Below are 20524 nucleotides of genomic sequence, written 5' to 3'. Positions count from 1 at the left end.
AACCATTTGAAATGATCCCTTTCTACTAACCTCCTTCTTCTTGAACTTAAAGAGATAGTTCACCCAAAAATGAAAATGTACTCATTATCTACTCACCTCTATGTGGATGGAGGGGTGGGTGAAGTGTTTGAGTCCACAAAACACATTTGGAGGTATAAGAAGTGGTCATCAGTTACTTCAATTATATTGGATTTGGCTGCAACAGAGTTTACCTCTTTCACAAAATGAATTGGAAGGGATTTTGAGAACCACGCTGTTGAGCTCTATTGGGTTGGTCTTCATCACGCCAGACCTGGCAACCCAGGGACCCACCCGGAAGCAGCTGCAGCGGCTCCGGGCGGAGGGGATGACTTCAGTCCGTCACTGAAACATGGTGGTTGCTTCAGATAGGAAAGTTTCGTGCTCGTGTTGCGGATGTTGGCGACTGTGTGCGGACCTTGCGAAGAGAAGCTAATGTTGTGAGTAACATGAATGTTGTTTTGTGAAAAATAAGCGTTTGCTTGGTGGAAGTCAGAGAAGAAAGAATGTTTACAAGCTAACGTTAGCAGCTAGCAGATGGGTTTTTTTTTAACACATTTGGAGAAAACCTGTATTTCCCTGCTAGCTTAGATGCTGCGAGAAGATGCAGCTCCACTGATCAACATTATTACTAAATGATGAGTGATTCCTGTTTTATATTATACATTATGTTGTTGAACATTACTGATCATGTAAACCGTGCTACATACATCAATCCTGCCACAGATTCATTCAACTTGAGTGATGATTCACACAACATGCCAGGAAAACATGAATACTTCTTACATGTCATTGTGTTCCACTCTTTTCTATGGCACATCAAACATGACGTGACATGCTGTACAGGGGCCTTGTGGGAAGATTTGTTTGCCAGTTGTCATGATTGAAGCTAAAGATTCATGTACAGTATTTGAGCATGATCATTAAACTACGAATTCTCTCTGGCAATCGAGCTTCTACTGTTGAACTGAACGATAATCAGTAATCGGCCTGATGTCATGTTAAGGTTTTACACAAATTTTGCTATTCAAACTGGAGATTCCAGCAAGATCGGTCATTGTTGAAGGACAAACATTTTCTTTACATCAGTGTAATTATTTTTTTACGGATGATTCTTACATTCATTTGCATTTGGAAAAATGAATTATAAACACGCAATAGATTTCAGCTAGATGAGCTTTCGGTATAAATCAGCACTGAATGATTGTTTCACTTGTTCTGGTGAAGGATGACATCCTTAATTTTGAAATTTAGGATTCAGTTTGTTAATTGTCATACCGCTTATTCATATCAAATGAGTGAACACAATTTCACGTAAGCTCCATTAGCAAAATGAAAAACACTACACAGTGGAGAACCGTTGAACTTGTTTTGTAAAATATTTTAAATGAATAACAACTCAAAGTTCAAAGGTTTTATTGTCATCTGCACAACAGATACTGCGTACATGTTGGCAATGAAAATCTTAAATCCCAGGCACCTCAAGCAACTCAACATGCAAGTGTCATAAAATAAGATAAGAGTAACTAAAAATACAATAACATACACTAGTGCAAATGAAACAATAAGTACAAATGTCAGTACTAGTGCAAAAAATTAAGTAAGCATTGTAAGGTGCAAAAAAATAAAATAAACATTATAATAAAATAATAAAACATTATAAGGTGCTAAATGAGATATATACATGTCAGACTTAATTTAGCAGCAGTTATGGGGAGGAATGGACAGATATGAATTATTGCACTCTTTATATTTTTATATTGGTAGGTAAATATGATGAATAGAAACGCGGTGACAGAATGAGAATTATTGTAAACGAAATAAATAAATATCAATAAATATCAATTATTGCTAACTGTATCAACAATAATCTTCAGTGTTTAATTGTGGCATCGTCTGTTCACGCCTTCATCACCTGCATGTTTGCTTCCGCCCAGGCATCAAAAAGTTTAGTTGCACTAGTGTGTACATGGCATGTATAAAACATAATAATTTAATATTATTATTATTATTATTATACCACGACTTGGTTGAATTTCTTGTGTGAAAAGGTGCCCACCCCAAATTTCTAATTGCCCCCCGAATCTGAGCCGATCTGGGCCTGAATAACAATAAATGAAAATGTAAATATAATATGTATTTGCAACAAAATATACAATAATAGAACAAGAATAAAATAGGAATACTTTGTACCTATTGAATCTGTGGACAGTTTGTAGAACTTGACTAAACGAAGTTTTTGGTTTAAGTTTCTGTCCGATGTGACAGTGTCTTTTTTTTCGAGACATGGCTCTAATGGAAGTAAGAATTCTGGCAACAACACCACAATGGGGAGTTTAAACTTTCACTCTACTGCAAATGTTTCAACATTGACCTTAGATTAAATTGTGTCATGTTCTTGTTCCAGCCTTTGACGGAGACGTCGGATCTTCAGCCCCCCCCCCCACGTCTGCTTCACCATGCCGCTGGTCTTAGATGCCGTGTGGGCGCTGTGGAGCATTGGAGCTGGTATCTATGACTACTTCCATACCAGCGCCATGGAGGAGAGGATCCACACGCTGGAGAACCTCCTCTCTATCCACCAGTTTGTGATCACAGCCCTGTCTGCAGGCCTCATCCTGCTTATGATGTACATACTGTGGAGAAAACACTAAAACCTTGCCGACCTGGGCAACTGCTGCCAGTCAATGTTGTTTTGCCGCGGGATATCTTTCATTACCTAGGCTAATTTCCTTCCAGATTTTGGCACAGGGACAGTCTGATTCATGCTGCTGTTCACACTTGAAGATGACGTGTGTTCAATGAAGATGTCCCAGATGAGGTCAGGAGCACTGAAGAGAAACTAAACCGAGGAGTATAGCTCCATAAGGACATCTTGTCTCTGAAAACTTGTCGGTAGTTGAGCTGCGTCTGTCTGTCTGTCTGTGTTTTTTGGATGTTAAACTTGCCTGAGTCATCTACAGACCAGAAATCACAGCTGCTTCTCAAGGCAACTTTGCACTTTTACTTTGCCAAGCTTGAAAGTATTTAATGTCCAGAGATTTTACAGCCTTTGATTTGTTAACAGAAGCCAAGTGTGACAATAGTTTCCACTGCGTTTTTTAACCCTGATATCACAATGTGATTATTTTGTGTTCACAAATCAGTTATGATGGTTTTTTTTACATATACATTTGTCTGAATTGATTTAATTATTTCATCCTCTTGGCATTGTCATCATCACAACTTAATTATCTCTGTCCAGTCGCCTCTGTTATCTCTGCTTTGTTCTCTCCTCAGATACAGACGAATAATAATAATATTGAAATCCACTTTGGATAGACGGAACTAGATAAGTCTGTTATCTGGAGCTATTGATGCTTTTAAGTTCACTGAGCAGTGTCTAAAGAAAAAAACATCTTGTCGAATATGTATAGTTGCTTCAGACATGCACTGAAGTCTGGACATTTTCCTGACATTTTCTGAAGGGGCTGTAAGAACTCAAATGTCTGAATTAGTAGCTCTAGACATTTTCTAGAAATGTTCCTACCTGCCCCACAGTAAAATGTCCGAGTGAGCCTATATGAGAATACAGCACGGAAATAACCGGAAAATTCACAGCAAGCAAGTGGGCATATTTATGGAAGAATACAAATATCTCAGTATGAAAAACAGGAGCCACACATACAGAAAACACAGACGAAGAGGTCAAATTGAAAGGACGAGGAGATTCAAGAGCTTGTGGTGATAGAAGGGCCTACACAGGTACCTGGTCTTTCCACAGTAGGATTTATCTTCATATGTTTTTTTCATATGTGAAAGACAAACCCCAGAACATTTCTGGACATTTTCCAGAGTTCATGTCTGAAAAAAGTTCATGTCAGGCAGGTGGTCGGCAGATCGAGGCTGAGGAGAATATGTGGCGGCTGTTAAACTTGCGGTGTATTTACCCTGGTTCCAGGAGAGGTTAAAAACCAACTTCATTTCTAAAGCACATTTAAAAACAGGACATTAAAAAAGTGCTGTACAATAAAATAACAGTAGAATAAGAAAATATTACCACTAAATTCAAACACTGGGAAACTAATTAATCTGCTCCATGGTTCTTTTTCTTATGCTATCTAATGTGTTTTGGAACTGCAGAGTGTGTGTGCGGTGTGTGTGTGTAAAGGCGTGTGTGTTTCCAGTCTGTCATTTCCTCTTGTTTTTCCCACTGTTTTAAAAAAAGTGTTTAATCAGACGTATTGATCACTTGTTCCTTTGTTCTTGCTTACTGTCTGTACTGCATCCACTACTGTACAAACCATGGATTCTACTAAAGGGAATATGTTTGGATAATAAGTCAGAACTTTGCTTTTTCCCACTTGTTTGTTAGAATTTCCACATTTGACTTCCCTGTCATTTTTAATGAGTTGTTTTTAAGTTAAATAAATTAAATGATGTTAAATAATGGGAGGAACATCGTGGGCTACATTTTTCCTCACAGTAAATTTATTTTAATCTGTTCTATTGTGTTTTATTCAGTGTGAGAATAAGGTGAAATTGTGTTTGCAGGAGAAAATCTATAAAAGAGAAAAAGTCTTGTGGAGCATCATGAGACAGAAAACCGGATTGAATACTAAATTAAAATTGTCACATTTATGCAGTTTAATTGGTATTATAGTGGTAAACCATTAACATGACTCATCAGCAGGTAAACTAAGAATACAATTAATCGATATCACAAGGTTTCCCTTTTTGACAAAAATCAAAAGTGAACAGTCATACTGATTTTTCAAGTGTGTAAGTTCAACTGTGTGCTCCTGAGCTATTTTTGGCCTCATTATGTTTTGGAGTCAGGTTCAGTCATGTGCAGAACACACTGTGCTCATTTTGAACCAGAATGGGGGAAGTTATTACCATGTACAAGTTGTGTTTAACCAATCATCAGCTGATTTGACATTTGTAGCCAAGGGCCCCCCTATAACATGGTTATAAATATCAGAATCAGAATCTGAAATACTTTATTAATCCCGTAGAGAAATTAAAATGTCACCGAGCTCCTGAGAAAGAGGTGAAAAAGCAAAAGCAGGTATAAACATAGCAATATAAAAATCAAGCAAGACTAAATTGAAATAAAAGATATACATACGTAGAAATAAAAACCGGGTATGTATAGATATATATATTTTATGCAAAGTTACTGCTTTTTAGTTAATTCCAAGGCTTATGAAGGTCCATTCCAGAGGAGGGTTGAACAATATAGAAAAACAAGCAAAAAATAAAAATCATATTGCAACTATCTTGGACAGATATTTCTTTTTACTGAATAGAAAAAAATCCAATGTTGGTTTTTGCAGGGCCTGGACGAAACAAGCATGTTCCTTACTTAAATAAAAAATTGCAGCTGGTGTGATTTGGCTATTGCATTTGGCCATTTAGCTATTTCACTAATATTTGGATTATATGTTTCCACCTCCTTGTACACCTTGTACTGGATATATTGATATTGTACTAAGTAGCATTCCCTCGCTGATGAGCTCCAGTGTAATGCAGTGGGTTTTCCTGCAGTCTTGGGTCCCTGACCTTATTTAGAGCTGCTCTCCATGCTGAAGCTGCAGGCGGCAAATGCGCCTCTGAGACCGGACAAACATTCCCGCTAATCAGAGCGCAGCCTTTTACAAACAAGCACGGTGATTGGCTGGAGCTGTGAGAAGGCGGGCTCTTTCAACACGAGTCACAGTGGAAGTGTCACCCTACATTTGTCAAGTTGTCCGCTAGACCAAAGATTAACGGATATTTGTCGTCAAAATAAAAGCACGCGAATAAGTAAAATTACGTTTCTGCAAGCGATGCGTTTAATATTGGGATGTTTACATAATGACGTGTTCGTGAGACTTTTAACGACAGGTTTATTACACACAAAAAATGCTTGGGACGCGCAGTTGATAATTATAGATTCTTATTAGAATATATTTTGAAAATATAAACCGGATAGCGTCCGTGTTGTTTTATGCTACTTTCCACCACAGCTATCCTAACTTGCAAACAGGCGCCCGGCAAGAAGTACCGTGAGGTTTGGTGAAACGATGGCGTCGAAACCACAGGGAACGTGCTTCATTCCTGGCTTTAATCAGTTGTCGATTAGCGGCAGCTTTCGCTGAGTTAATTGGGGAAGCCACAGTGTCGGAGAATGCTAACCGGTTAGCCCGGCGTCGTTGCTAGCTGGCTAAGGAAGTTAGCCAGTTAGCTAGCAAGCCGCGTCAGCTTGCCGGAGGCTGTTCTCTTGTTTCGCGCAATTTAAACCTGTGCACGGAGCTCCGGAACTTTCAGGCGAGCATTTAAAGGAAAACCTTAGATTGGGTCTTCACTAGTGTCCGATGTGATTCAGTGAAACTTCCATCGACTTGTTTAGAAATGAGGAGTCATCACAGTTTCTCCTGAGCGGCTGGTTCTCTGCCAGCGCTGCTCTTTTGTTTTGACAAAGGAGAAGGAACGGAGTTGCTCTCCCACATCAGGTGGGGGTAAAGTTTCTTTGGCCGCTTATTTTTATTTTTTTTTTAATTTATTTGTGTATTTGTTGTGGCGATGGCTCCACACAAGCAGAGCTCCTCAGGTGGGAGCCACCCGGTGGGCTGCGGTCCCGGAGGAAAAGCCAACGGGTTTCACCAGGCAGCGTCCTCCGCCTCCTCCTCCTCCTCCTCCTCTGCGGTGGCCCCAGCCAAGAAGCCCAACATGCAACAGATCCAAGCCGACCACGAGTTGTTCCTGCAGGCCTTCGAGAGTGAGTGTCCGCTGTCATCAAGCTGCGTGTTGAAAAAACATGTGTTAGAAGTTTAACTCAAGGTTACAGGAAGCTGTGGGCGGCGAGGTGAAGACTTGCAGAGTTGTGTGACTTCAAACTCAGTCCTGTCGCACCTGACACTAACCACCATTTAGTACGAAACACTATGAATCACACGTGTTATGGTGCTGTCATGTTTGACTTCTCATCTCACACAGTGTGCAGCTGCCATGCTGTGTCATTGTGTGCATATTGCAATCCAGGCAAATGTGGTGGATAATGAATCTATTCTAAACTGTGTTTCTGCCGTTTAACCACGTGTGTATTGTGCTGCAACAAAGTAGTGTTCTCTTTTTATCAGATTATTTTAAATATCTATTTATGGAGCTAATGAATATCAAACACTGGACAAAACCACAAACTGTTGCCTTCACCCAAAATTTGAATAAGGAGCAGAAACAAGTCGAGCCTCACATTAGAGAAGATTTATGGAGAAACTGCTATTTTAATTAACTTATCAACACAGTTTTCATTCATCAGGTGGATGATTGTTTAAGAGTGCACTCGGGTTATCATGTTTTTGCTTGTTTCAAATTCAACATGCTCTATTAAAGGAATTCATTATTCGTAAAGAAAAGTCTTACTGATGGTACAACTATATTTCTTTACAGAACCAACTCAAATCTACAGGTTCCTACGCACGAGGAACTTAATCGCTGTGAGTTGCTTTGATGGAAACTCCTCACATGATTAACTGGATCATCTGACGTAAGAGGAAATGTTTCTGTATCTCTTGACATATCTCAATAACACATTTTTTCTTTTACATTACATTTCAGCCCATATTCTTGCACAGGACTCTCACCTACATGTCCCACAGAAACTCAAGGAATAATGTCAAAAGGTAAAAACAAAGTAAATATACTGTTTGTATCCAGTCATGACTGTTTTCCACATGTTTTTTGTGACGCAGTTTGTTGGGTTGACTCACTTCTTGTGTCTTTTTATGGTTTTGTGTCTCTCTGTTTGAAGTTGGATTAAAGTAGATTGACTCATAGAAAGCTGGTCAACTGTTGCGAGTGAGTGAAAGTAAACCCACATGTCTGCTGCTGTAGGTGGTGACAGGCTGGATATGTTAAAGCTGAGATAGGAGAGACCTTTTCAGTTTGGCTGCTTTGCATACAGACTCTTCACAAGTGTGTGGTGTGTTCAAAGACGGAGGACCTTCTCTGATTTCAATTTTAAGAGCTGGAGGTTGTGTGCATAGTTGAAAAGATTGGGCTGCATAATCAAAAATGCTGGCAAGTAATATTTCGCAGCTGCTATTGAACAAGTAGGTGCATGTTGAATGCTGGCTGATAACAAATAATTGTTGCTGTTAAATGATGTGTTCCTACACGAATGTGTAGGGGTTACAACTTTGTCTTTTGTAGAAACACTCATTTTCAGAAATTTGAAGTTATTGAAAAGTTATTGAAACCACCATTATAATTTCAGTCTTAGAACTGGTCACAAAACTCAAAAAGATTTGACACTAGCATCCATAGATTCCCAATGATAATGTGACATTCGTTTATGAGCTGATAAATTATTTGTCATTCAGAAAACTGAATTCTATTTAAAAGTACTATTTATAGATTTATTGAATGCTCAAAAAACATTTAAAAAGGACAAATATATTGTAAGATTATTTATTTCAATTAATTAAATAAAATAATTATCTACATCTGAAATACTACAATACTGTATCAGGTCATCTCTTTTTTAATTTCCTTTATTTGGAAATGCGTTCATCAGACAGGAGCTTTCCTTATCTTTAGTGCAGTAGATTCTCTTCATGGCTCAGGCCTCGGTTGGGGACTAAAAATGGCCGCCGTCAGGTGGTGTTGTGTCTGATTTTGAAGTAGTTCTACTGCGTGAACCAGATGATGACAAGTGAGGCTGCTGCTGCTCCTATCAGTTTCATTTGGTGCTGCACCCGTGCAGCTTTGGTCACATGAAACACAAATCGTGATTTGTAACACTTCACAGTCATAACGTTTTCACAGAGCATGAAACATGAAAAATATAAACTTAAAGAACAGAGGCTGTTGCCATGTAAGTCATTCTGCACAGAGGTGGTTATTTACTGTGTTGCTGAACAAGTTTACAGTCTCTTTCAAAGATTTTGTGATGTGTGCCAAAGTACTGTTGTTTCCTTTATATTGTCTTTGAAAGTGTTTTTTTTGTCGTCATTTTATTTAACTGTAAGCAAATCGTAGAAGGCAGCTGGAGGGTAAATGCAGGTCTTAAAGGTTTGAAAAGCACTGATTTCAGTTTACTTAAATAAGGTCCGATAAGGTATAAAAAAGTCGTGATTCCAGTTATTTATAACTGTAAATATCAACAAATCCATGCATTTTTGTTGAGTAGAATTACCCAGGGCATAAAAGTATTACTTTGGAGGTGAAAAATGTGTGGAATTAAACTTGTAGAAAAGCAACAGAGTCATTGGCATTGATGTTACATAGTAATGTAGAAGGAATGTGATAATGCGATTTGATTGATGACGTGCGTTGGTGGATGTTTGTGGCATTGCAGTAAAAATAAAGCTTTTATTTATTAGTCTAAATCACTGGAATGAATGTGGAGGTTGAACTGTTATTATTCATTTCTAATGTCGGTCTGAATCCAGCTTCAAGGCTTCTTGCAGCCTCCCAGGTGTTTTCAGTTACTCTGGCTCATTAGACGTCTCCTCGGGTTGACGCTGTGCAGAACTTGGATTTATGTGCAGCCACTAAACCCTGCGTACTAATGGCTGCAATTTGAGCCAAGAGGCTGTGTTTTAATTTCACTTCAGCACACAAACCAGCACATGTAGCTCATGCCAGCGTGAATTCACAGCTTGCTTATGGCATTCAAACTAAATTTCACATCTACCAACCTGTCAAACAAGTATAGACCATAGACTTAATACACAGTCTATGGTTCAGACTAATACATGTAGATCTCGTTCTGGTTTTTCATAGTGAGATCCAAATGTAAAATGTTTTGTCTCCTCCAACACTTAGCACAAAGGTAATAAAAGTAAACCACAGCAGGTTTCTCAGCTGGTTCCACTTTGTATCAGGCCACTTTTCATGGAGTCTGAGCAGAAAACATTCAGCACAGAAAACACATGAAAAACCGAAATGATTAAAAATATGAATTAAAACATACAGACAGGTGTGAACTGCTTAAAGCTGCCCTGTCTAATCGGCAGATACAAATCTGACATTAAAAAAGTTATGGGCTAATTCTCTTATTTGACATCCAAGAACCACCATTTTTCATTTTCTTGGGAAAAAATGATTTAAAGGTCCAGTGTGAAAGACTTAAATGAAAGGGATCTATTGGCAGAAAGTGAATATACAATAATCCTAGTGATGTTTTCCACTAGTGTGTGATCATCTAAACTGTACAAATTGTTGTTTTCCTTACCCTAGAATGGGGCCTTTTATTTAGATACTCTATATTTATATTGGGAGCAGGTCCTCTCTACGGAGGCAACAATGTTTTTACAGTCATCCAAACTTTTTGAGTTTTTATGACAACTGAAGGCTACCACAGGCTGGGTGAGGGATATTCAGCGGCAACATGCAACTTCACAACTAGATGTCACTACATTCTACACACTAAACCTTTAAATGATTATGGGTATTACATTTTTTTTCAATTAGCTCATTGACTTGCTAGTCTGATGTTTGGAATAGAGCTGACTTGAAAGTGACTCATTTGTTTGTTTGTGGACTGACTATATCTCCAGAAGAAGTAAAGGCTCTGACCTCACTGGCCTCACTCAGTGTAATGACCTGTGGATCTGTCTGCGGGTCAGTAGGGGGTGCTGGTTGTGCTGTGTGGTTGCTAACTGCTGCTGCTTGTCTGCACAGGAAAAGCTCCAAGGTGGACAATCTGCTGTGCAAAGTGGAGAGGATGAAGGGGGAGCTAGAGACTCACAGGTAAACACTCTGTCCTGTTGTTTTTTGACCTTTGATATGTGTAATGATCTGGCATTTCACTAAGTGATGAATGAAATGTGAATAAATATATTTCATCTTAACCATAGACCAAATGTTTTCAGCTGTGTTTGCTCGTTCATCTGCTCAACAAAAGAATGAAATAATCTCTGTCCACACTAACACACCTGAAAACACGTCACATGACCATTCATGTACATGCATTGTGCATGTGTGAAAGGCAAACTGCAGGTAAACTCTGCAGCCAATTCTCAGAATTTTACCTGCAGTTAAAGTCTGTCAACAATTTTTAAGATAGACCTAAACACAAATTCTTTATTCTGTTTATTACTGGGTTTCACAAACAGCACATACACAAAATAAAAAACAATGGAGCTAGGTTCATTGTGCTAAGGCACCTTTTTGGAATATGATATATTTTCTCTTTCTAAAGAAATGTAAAAATACAGCCAAACATTTTGAAATTGGTTTTAAGTAATGCTGATCATGTGACCTTCATATCCAACAGCTTGGCCTCTAACCTGCAGCTCACCTTCACTGGTTTCTTTCATAAAGCTGGTAAGTTTGTCCTAATCAGCTGCCATCCTTTTGGCTTCTTTAGATGAAGTTACTCCTCTGAGTTGGTGCGACTAACAGTCTCCTGTCCTGTATTGTGTTGCATTGTCTTCAGGGAAACCATCTCAGGACTGTGAGAATGAGCAGAACTCTGTGTCGCTTGAGGTGCTGCTGGTCAAAGTGTGTCACAAGAAAAGAAAGGTGTGTGTTATGATGTTCTGCTTCATCACAGCTGACTTTCATCCTTTGCGTTGGTGTCAGTGAAACACATCGGACATTTCCTCTCCCCCCTTCCCTCCAGGATGTGAGCTGTCCAGTGAAGCAGGTCCCCACAGGGAAGAAGCAGGTTCCTCTGAACCCGGACACGGGCGCTGGAGTCCAGGCCAAGCAGGGCTCCTCCCCCTTCCTGCTGGTCCCCAGCAGCGAGTTTGAACCCAGCAACTCTCACATGGTCAAGTCTTACTCGTTGCTGTTCAGGGTGTCGCAGCCCGGATTCCCCCGAACACAAGTCAACGGCCTGACCAACGGAGAGAATCACCACAACAGAGGTCAGCAGAGATTTAAAAACAATAATGATCTGTAAAAAGATGAGTCACATTTGTTTGTTCTTTTGTGTTGGGTTTCATGTCTTTCCATCCTGGAAAAACAATCTCTTCTCTTCTTAAAGTTTCTTCCTTTTTCCTCCCATTTTAAGTTTTTATGTATTTTTTTTGTTTCCTTATCTGAATCATGGGGCTAAGAATAGTTCTGGGTGAAAGTCTTAAATAGGTTCATATTAAGTAGGGCTGCATGATATTCAGAAAACATGCGATATGCTATAACATTGTAGAATATCGCGAAGACCATATGACTTGCGATAAGTAAACATATACAGTCCCTGGCTACAGACGCAGAGACCACGGACTGCTTCACATTCTGAGGGAGAAGGCGCACAGCCTGGCCCCAGGTCCAGGGCAGACACCCAGGGAGCCATGCACAGCTCCACTAAGTCTCCTATAGTCTTAATTTGGGATCTTTTCATACATGTTTGGGCCGTGAAAATTTTTTTATTTTTTTATTTTACAATTTTTCGCGACTTTGGCTGTAATTCACTGCTCCTCCCTGTATTTTTATCATTCGCGCTGTGCACTGCGCCAACCACGTCAAGCCAAACCGAGCACGCCCCAACATCCTCCAGCATCTTAATACCAGCTCCTACTATCATCTGCGATGTTGGTGTGATAGAGCAGAGTTGCGTGACATATGTGTCTGTATCAGATTTTACAGAGGAAGTGGTGAACAGGAAGAGGAGGAGCTCTGCTCTCAGGGAGGAGGGGGAAGCCACATTTGTGGCTCAGATGACTGTCTTTGATAAAAACAGGTGAAACACGCACACAAGCTGCTCTGAAACACAGGAAAGCATGTTGTTATTTTCTCTGTGTGTAACGTGACGTATTCTTGTGCAGACGTCTGCAGTTGTTAGACGGAGAGTACGAGGTGTCGATGCAGGAGATGGAGGAATGTCCTGTCAGTAAGAAGAGGGCAACCTGGGAAACCATCCTGGATGGAAAGGTTTGTGTGTAAAAAAAAAAAAAAGCTCTGGTCCTAAGATCAACAACATCAGCTGGGAATCATTGTAATAATTCATAGGGCAACTTTTAAATTCCAAGTTTCAAAGTGATTCACTGGAAGCAGCACATTCTGAAATCGATAAATAAATAAAACACTGTGAGTAAATAGTGGTGCAAAATGTGGTATTGGTATAATGAATTGTTATGGTCTGCATGTTTTGTACCGTTCTGTTCTGTATCCACCTCCCTTCGCTCTGCCCTTAGTCTCGTGAAATGAACAGAGAAGTTAATATAACAAACAAATCAAAAATAATTGAATAGTAGACATGATTTATATGATGCCTCTAAAAAAATCTATAATCTGGTTATTGGTCATATGAATAAAACTGCTGTGTTTGTCTTTGCAGCGTCTGCCTCCATTTGAGAGTTTTTCCCAGGGTCCCACGCTGCAGTTCACCCTGCGTTGGACCAGTGACGCCTCCGATCGCTCTACTGCACCTGTGGCTAAACCTCTGGCCACCCGCAACTCTGAGACCAACCAGGACACCAGACCAAGCACGCTGAGAGCGACACAGACACTGGGTGAGCATGGCAGTGGTGATATCATTAGTTGGTCATTGGTGAAACATTTGATTCATTTAATTAAATGTTTTTGATCCTGTTTCCCTTGTCGGTGCTGCAGCTCTAAAAGAGTCCATCAACGCTGATGTACAAACCAGAAGGGAGCAAATCTCAGCGGAGCCCAGACAGAAGTTACGCATCTTCTACCAGGTAAGTCTCTCTCAGCACAGACTTTGTATGTGACCTTATTGCAGATGGAATACACTGTTTTATCATCAAGTACACATCTCTAGAAACTCATTGTATAATCAGGTGAGATGTGGTGTGATATAGGGGCTTAATAGTGCCCCCTCAGGCTGGCCAACATGTTGCTTGTTCTAGAAATACTTCACCCTGACTTGATACCTGCAAATTTTTTCACACGTCCAACCTATTTATTTTTTAAAGTTATATCATGTTATAAATCTGTTGATTTAAACCTGACTGGAAGCTAAGTGTGAGATACATTCTAAGATAATTGTTATTCTGACAGTAACTGACAGATAATTACTATGACTTTTTAGCTGCGTCCCAATTCATGGGCCACCTCCTTCGGATGCTGCCCATAAAAGCTCAACCACAGTGAGCGTTGTGAGTCATTCGATCTTTAAATGCAGCATCCAAAGAATGCAGCCCCTGATTTGGGACATGGCCAATTACAGCCTGTATAAAATATAATATTCAACAATTAAAAAAAAAAAACAATATTGTAGCTGAAGAAACTATTGAAGTTTATCATCTTCAGAGGAAGAAATCCCAACATCTCAACCACTCAACATGTGTGGAAATTTTTTTCATGCTCCCTCCACTAGCCTTTGTTAGCTTGTTGTTGTATGTTGGGAAGGTGTTAGACTGAGGGATTAGAGATACTTAATTCTTATCTTAGCATCTTAGCGTCCGTCTCTGCTCGAGTTTCAATCAAGAGAAAAACAGCAGAGCTCAAACTTTTCAGATCTGTGTCAGTTTGTACTCCTTCACATTCACCCTTTCTTTTTTGTCCAGTTCCAGTACAACAACAACACTCGGCAGCAGACGGAGGCCAGAGACGACCTCCACTGTCCCTGGTGTACACTCAACTGCAGGAAGCTCTACAGTCTGATCAAACACCTGAAACTGTCCCACTCCCGCTTCATCTTCAACTACGTGGTGAGACGCACAGGGACTGTCGCTGTGCAGAAAGAATAATGCCATAAAACATATCTTAATAAATCCACATTTGTTCACATCACACACATAAAACATTTTGTGATTTATTTTTTCTTTCACTGATGAGAAAATTATAATTTTCTGAAAGCTACAGAATTAAACATAAGTTATTAGGAAGAAGTTTTTAGTTAATATAAAGATTTTTTTCAATACTTTGGTCATGTTTTATCACCAACATGTGAAAATGTATGTACACACTCTTTAGGCATTTAGAAACCAAGTCTGTATTTTTCTCTGCTCTGGACTTTTTAATTCACACACTCTCTCTGTGATCTTTTACAGCCGCATCCTAAAGGTGCAAAGATAGAAGTCTCCATCAACGATGGTTATGATGGTTCCTACGCAGGAAATCCTCAGGACATCCACAACCAGCCAGGCTTCGCCTTCAGCAGGAATGGCCCCGTCAAGAGGACCACCGTCACCCACGTGGTCGTCTGCAGGTACTGCTGGTTTTCTGACCAAATTATTTACTTAAAACCAACAGTACTGGTACCAACCTACTGTCCTTTTTCTGTCCTCTGTCCAGACCCAAGAGGACAAAGCCAAGTCTGTCTGAGTTTCTGGAGTCGGAGGACGGCGACCAAGAGCAGCAGAGGACGCACATCAGCGGACACAACCGCCTCTACTTCCACAGTGACAGCTGCGTTCCTCTGCGGCCTCAGGAGATGGAGGTGGACAGTGAAGACGAGAGGGACCCTGACTGGCTCAAAGAGAAAACCGTCAAGGTCGGTTCCGGAGAGCGATAATTAGGGATTTTTGAGGAGGGGGGAGGCCTCATTCGGTTTTGCTACAAGAGTTTCTTCTTCAGTACAAAGTAGCTCCAGTGGGAAATGGCGACATTGTGATTTTGAATTTTCAGAAGAAAAATATCTTTAATTTTTAAAGCTCCGTCACTTTTCATGATTGCTAAATCTGCATTAGATTGTCAGTCTCTTATATCTGATCTCATCATGATTTGAGAAACTTGCATATGCGTCACCTCCTGAGTGAATTTTACGCAGGCTAAATATCAGCGACAACTACAGCCAATCTGAGCAGAACAGAGGAGTTCATGTCTGAAATAGACTTTAGATGTAAAAAGGTCAGAACCTGACTTCAATACTTTTTCTTTATCTTCAAATTTGTCATGCTTTCTGTAATCCAGGAGACATTATGTAAATATGAAGATTAGCAGCTCACTACAGCCAAGTCAAGATTTTAACTTAAGTCTTGATCAACTATTTGTAATTGTATTACTTTTCTTTCATGTTCATTGATTTAATGAGTATTAATGAATAAATATTAATGAGTATAAGTATTTATAACAGACAAATTTGTGACCAATTTTTAAGAAGTACTTGTAGGTCTCTCTCTCCGTGATTGTTAATATTCTCTCCGGTGTCTAAAAACTTTTTTAAAATCTCGACTTCCCCGCTCTCACTTGCAGCAAATCGATGAGTTCACAGACGTCAACGAGGGCGAGAAGGAGATCATGAAGCTCTGGAACCTTCACGCCATGAAGCACGGGTGAGTACAATGTAGGGATGAGGTCCAGGAGCATATTTACTTGAATAAAACCTGCATCAAATCAAATGAAATCTTATATGTTTCAACATTCAAAGTTTGCAAGTAACAAAAAGCTAAAACAGCTTCATCTCTAAAGATTCAGGATTTTCTAAACAATCAGGAACCAAAAATAAAACTGAACCAGCTGTTCACTAGAACCAGATGCTTATGTTTTATCTGCTGAAATCGTCTCGTGAATATAAAATTATCCTGCTGACCAATGGGTTTCTCTGGTGAATCACGGCATCAAGCAGTAAGAAGAGGAAGAGCAACTCTCTGACATCGTGCTGTTTGTTAGTGAGGTGGAGGTGAAGAAGCACAGATTGTTTAGTGGCCACAGCAGTGATGTCACTAACAAAGTAAGCACAATGATACTCTGCTCCTGTTAATACCAATTCAAAGGTGGAGGCAAAAAAAGAATCACTTCACACTGTCAGTGAGCTTGTTGTATCTCCTGTATGGATTTTAATTTAAAACTCCTGTTTTGTGCGTACGCAATGGTTATTCATGAGTTAGGCCCCTGGTCTTTCTTCAACAATGTTTGTTTTTATATTTGCCTGTTCCACAGTAATCAGAAAAGATTGTTTTGTTTTTTCAGCCGTCACACTGACTCTTTTCCTTTCCTTCCAGCTTCATCGCTGATAACCAGATGAACGAGGCCTGTCTAGTGTTTGCCGAGCAGCACGGCGCCCACATCGTCAAACACAACCTGTGTCGCAACTTCCTGCTGCACCTGGTTAGCATGCACGACTTCAACCTGGTCAGCACGCAGACCATTGACCAGGCCATGGCCCGTCTCCGCCTCCTCCAGAGCCAGGCCACTCAGACAGACAAAGATGAGGAGGAAGAGGAAGAGGAGGACTGGGAGACAGCTGTGGAGTCCCAGCCAGAGCTGGATCCTGAACCGGACCCATATGAGTATAAACCCTGCAGTGATGAGATGAGCAACCACGGGGGTCGGGGGAAGCAGGAGGAAAGGAAGCAGGAGGAAAGGAAGCAGGAGGAAAGGAAGCAGGAGGAAGAGAAGCAGGAGGAAGAGAAGCAGGAGGAAGAAATGCAGGAGGAAGAGAAGCCGGAGAAAGAGGAGCAAGATGAGGAGCAGTGACAGAGAGGATATGATAAAGATCCAAAACAGGACATGGGTTTGAAAAACTGATGTTACAAACCTGAATCAAGAAAAGGCAACTGACAAACAAACAGGTGTTAAAACACACAGTTTACTGCAGGGTTCATATTTTCATCAGAACTGAGACGAACTTTTTATCACAAAAGTCGTTGGTTTTTTAACAGTTTTCACACATTTAAACTGGAGAAAAGCTTCAAAGCTCAATACTCATGGAAGTGAAGAAGTCCGCCCACCAAGTGACAACAAGATGAAGCAAGCATGAATCAAGCTTAGCCTTAAATCTTGATTTGTAGCAACAGATTAAATAGAAATAAAGCACGCTGGTGATCGAGATATTTCTAATTGTCAACCATTGCCACAAAAAAAGCAAAACCAACCAAGTGTTATTTCTCAACGCTTTCCAACTTCTCCATCTGTAGCTCTCAGCTCCAAAACACACCGGTTTGTTCGTAGCACAAAGCTGTTTTTTTAACAGGAGGATATACTGCATTTGTTTAGGACTATTTTCACTGACGGATTGATACAGAATTTGGTGCCCTCCTGAGTATTTGGGGCAGCAGAGATACACTAGTCTTTGATTCACACACTGTACGTGTTTGCAGGAGACATTCATTGTTTGTTTGGATCATTTAGGGATTTGTTGACAATAAGGACATTTCAGAATAAGACGAGCCGACAGGTTTTTTCCGTTGGTATTGTTTCTTTTTCAGTGTTCAAAGGAAACTAAAGTTAAAAACGGGGATGATTGTGAAGTAGCTTCTCCTCAGAGGGTGAGAAGAGCCGATCAGTGACCTTCCAGATCATGAACTGTAAACAAAGATGGACGCCGTGTCTCAACTTCCTCCTGTCAAACACAAATGGAGCTAAAATATCTTGGATACCGATGCTTCCATCGTGTGCTGGCGACTTCATCTGGAGCCAGAGCAGTAGTGATCGTGGAGTTGAGCCGCACCATCAAGGTCCCACGATACACCCACCAAACCAATCACCTCTTTTTCATTTCATCACTTGAAACCAAACTTATCAGAAACACTTGAACAATCAGTGTGATAACAACTAGATGAACTGACAGATACTTTGTTAAATGTGTATTGTTTTTGTTTGATCCTTGTCCCATCTGCTAATATGGATGAGGCTGGATTTATGATCTATACTGCAGCCAGCCACAAGGGGGAAAGGAGACTCTTTGGCTTCACTTTCTGGAGCTGTCATATTGTCCATCATGATTCACAGTCGCACCTTCAGAACCCTAAAACATCAACTGGAGATGACAGGTTACACTTTTTTTTTCAGTGAGTCATTTCTCAGACGGGGTTTGGTTTATTTTCCTCATTGCAGCACCTGCCCACTTCGCCTGTTCTGTACATAAGACTTTGTGTAACTATATGTAACGAATTAGCTTTTGAATATGGATGTGCGGAAACCTGAACACCATGCAGGAGTTTCCCATAGCCTCTTAGTTTACAGACCAAAGGGGATTAATTTGCTGCAGATTTCCTCGCTCCTGTTCGTGTCTCCTGTGAAAATGAAAAACACAATTTCTGCAAAGCAGACTCAGGCTGAATAATCCGACAGCATGTCACTGCCTCAAGCACTCGGTGCAAATGTTGGTGCTGCCTTACAGTTTCAGTTTTACTATTATCCAGATGTGACCAGCTGTTGGGAACTGGCACTAATGTAGAGATATTTTCAAGTTTGATGGGAACAGTTGATTTCATGTGTAACTCTCATATTTCAGTGCCGCTCTTTAAAAGCTTTACATCAGTCAGACGTGGACTGACCCAGCGAGCAGAAAACTGGTTTAATACGTGACGGTTCTGAGCACTTTTTGTTTTATCAGAGGTTGCTGTTAATTTTAGAGTTGTTTTTTTTTTTTTTTTTTTTTTCACATGAGACCAGCAGCATTTTGCACAGTACAAGAGGAGCCATGTCAAGAAAACAAGACTTTTCTTCAACAATAATGTAAAACTAGCTGAGTCAAAATGGTTGTTTATTAAAAAGAACAATTTTGTACAATTTTCAGAAACATGGTCCATTTCTTTCAACAACTTCATTTACCGCATGAACAAAATGTACTGACGCTTGCACCAGATTCTGTAACACAGACCTGACCTCACAAAGCAAAAATATCAGGATTCCAAAAATCACACAGATTTGTCTTAACTTCTGTCAAATTAAAGTTCTATTTTGAAAAATCTGTTGGTATAATTTCTAGGCTCCCAGCAGCAACAGTTCCTCATGTTAGGAGGAAAAGCATCCAACAAAGTTTATCCTTATTTCCTCTGCAGAGGATGTTGTGTTTCTGCATGTTTGTTGGCAGGACTACACAAAAACTACTGGACAGATTACAACAGAGCTTGGTGGAGCAGTGTGGTCGGGTCAGGGAAGAGCGTTGGTGTGGTTCCCCACTTATTTAACATGTGACAGTTAACTTATAGAATAATTCATGGATCTTGATGAAAAAACAGGCGTGTTTAGGGGTTTTTATTATTATTATATTTATGAGTGAATTCAAGGAGACTGCTGGACCTTGGCAGAGGTCTCAGCGATGATCACATCATCAGCTCGATGAGGTGAACATTTCTCTGATTGGCTCAGAGGTCAGGTCACTGCTTTGTGCCTGTGTTCCATAGACTGTATAAAGCTGTGCAAGAAAAACTAACTCGTGAGGCTGTCGTCACACATTATATAGATCGTGTGCTATGTGCAACTTTGCCACTAGGGGTCATTTGGCAGAAGTAGAGTGGGATTGTGGGATAGCGGTGAGCTCATGGTTAGGATTCAGTCAGGAGTCTGGATCTGAATTCTCCTCAGATGTCTCCTCCTCTACAAGACTCACAGACCCGCGGATCGCATCCAGTAAAACACAGACTGAAGCGGTTTCACGTCAATAATCGATGTTTCTCCCACAGACGCTGGGTTTTCGACATATTTAAAGACACTTCATGAGCAGCCTCCGCGTCACAAGGTCTACAAACAACCAGACTTGCTTTAAATGTATTTAGCTCAGTTGTTTGTGATCCTTCATTTCCCCAAATGTTTCCTGCAGCTTTCAAACTTGAAGAAATCAGTAAATTGCGTCCACTGTGTGAAGCGTGTCATCCGGTCGCGCGTGGATGTCGTCACAGCCCAAACACCGGATGTGGCAGACCCTCGGAACAGGAAGTTGTCGGAGTGTTTTGAATTA

The 20524-nt window shown here is 40.3% G+C and overlaps 1 protein-coding gene and 1 long non-coding RNA gene across 2 annotated transcripts; both read left to right on the top strand.

The window, feature by feature from the left end:
* Positions 1 to 301: 301 nt before the first annotated feature.
* On the top strand, positions 302 to 4447 carry LOC109633961 (uncharacterized). Its single transcript, XR_002203026.2, has 2 exons — positions 302 to 458; positions 2426 to 4447. It is a non-coding gene; the product is annotated as an uncharacterized lncRNA (long non-coding RNA).
* Positions 4448 to 5978: 1531 nt separating this feature from the next.
* Positions 5979 to 19363, top strand: LOC109634298 (polycomb protein suz12-B-like). Its single transcript, XM_020094710.2, has 16 exons — positions 5979 to 6760; positions 7432 to 7478; positions 7600 to 7664; positions 10669 to 10737; positions 11264 to 11313; positions 11426 to 11511; positions 11612 to 11858; positions 12568 to 12670; positions 12756 to 12861; positions 13268 to 13442; positions 13543 to 13631; positions 14463 to 14606; positions 14949 to 15106; positions 15193 to 15391; positions 16093 to 16172; positions 16842 to 19363. The coding sequence occupies exons 1-16, from the start codon at positions 6565 to 6567 to the stop codon at positions 17314 to 17316; spliced, it is 2289 nt and encodes a 762-aa protein (XP_019950269.2). The 5' UTR covers positions 5979 to 6564; the 3' UTR covers positions 17317 to 19363.
* The last annotated feature ends 1161 nt before the right edge of the window (positions 19364 to 20524 follow it).

The sequence above is a fragment of the Paralichthys olivaceus genome, chromosome 5 (assembly GCF_024713975.1).
Source record: "Paralichthys olivaceus isolate ysfri-2021 chromosome 5, ASM2471397v2, whole genome shotgun sequence".
Classification (NCBI taxonomy): Eukaryota; Metazoa; Chordata; class Actinopteri; order Pleuronectiformes; family Paralichthyidae; genus Paralichthys; species Paralichthys olivaceus.
Note: the sequence above shows the minus strand (reverse complement) of the source record. Positions and strands in the feature narration are given on the sequence as shown.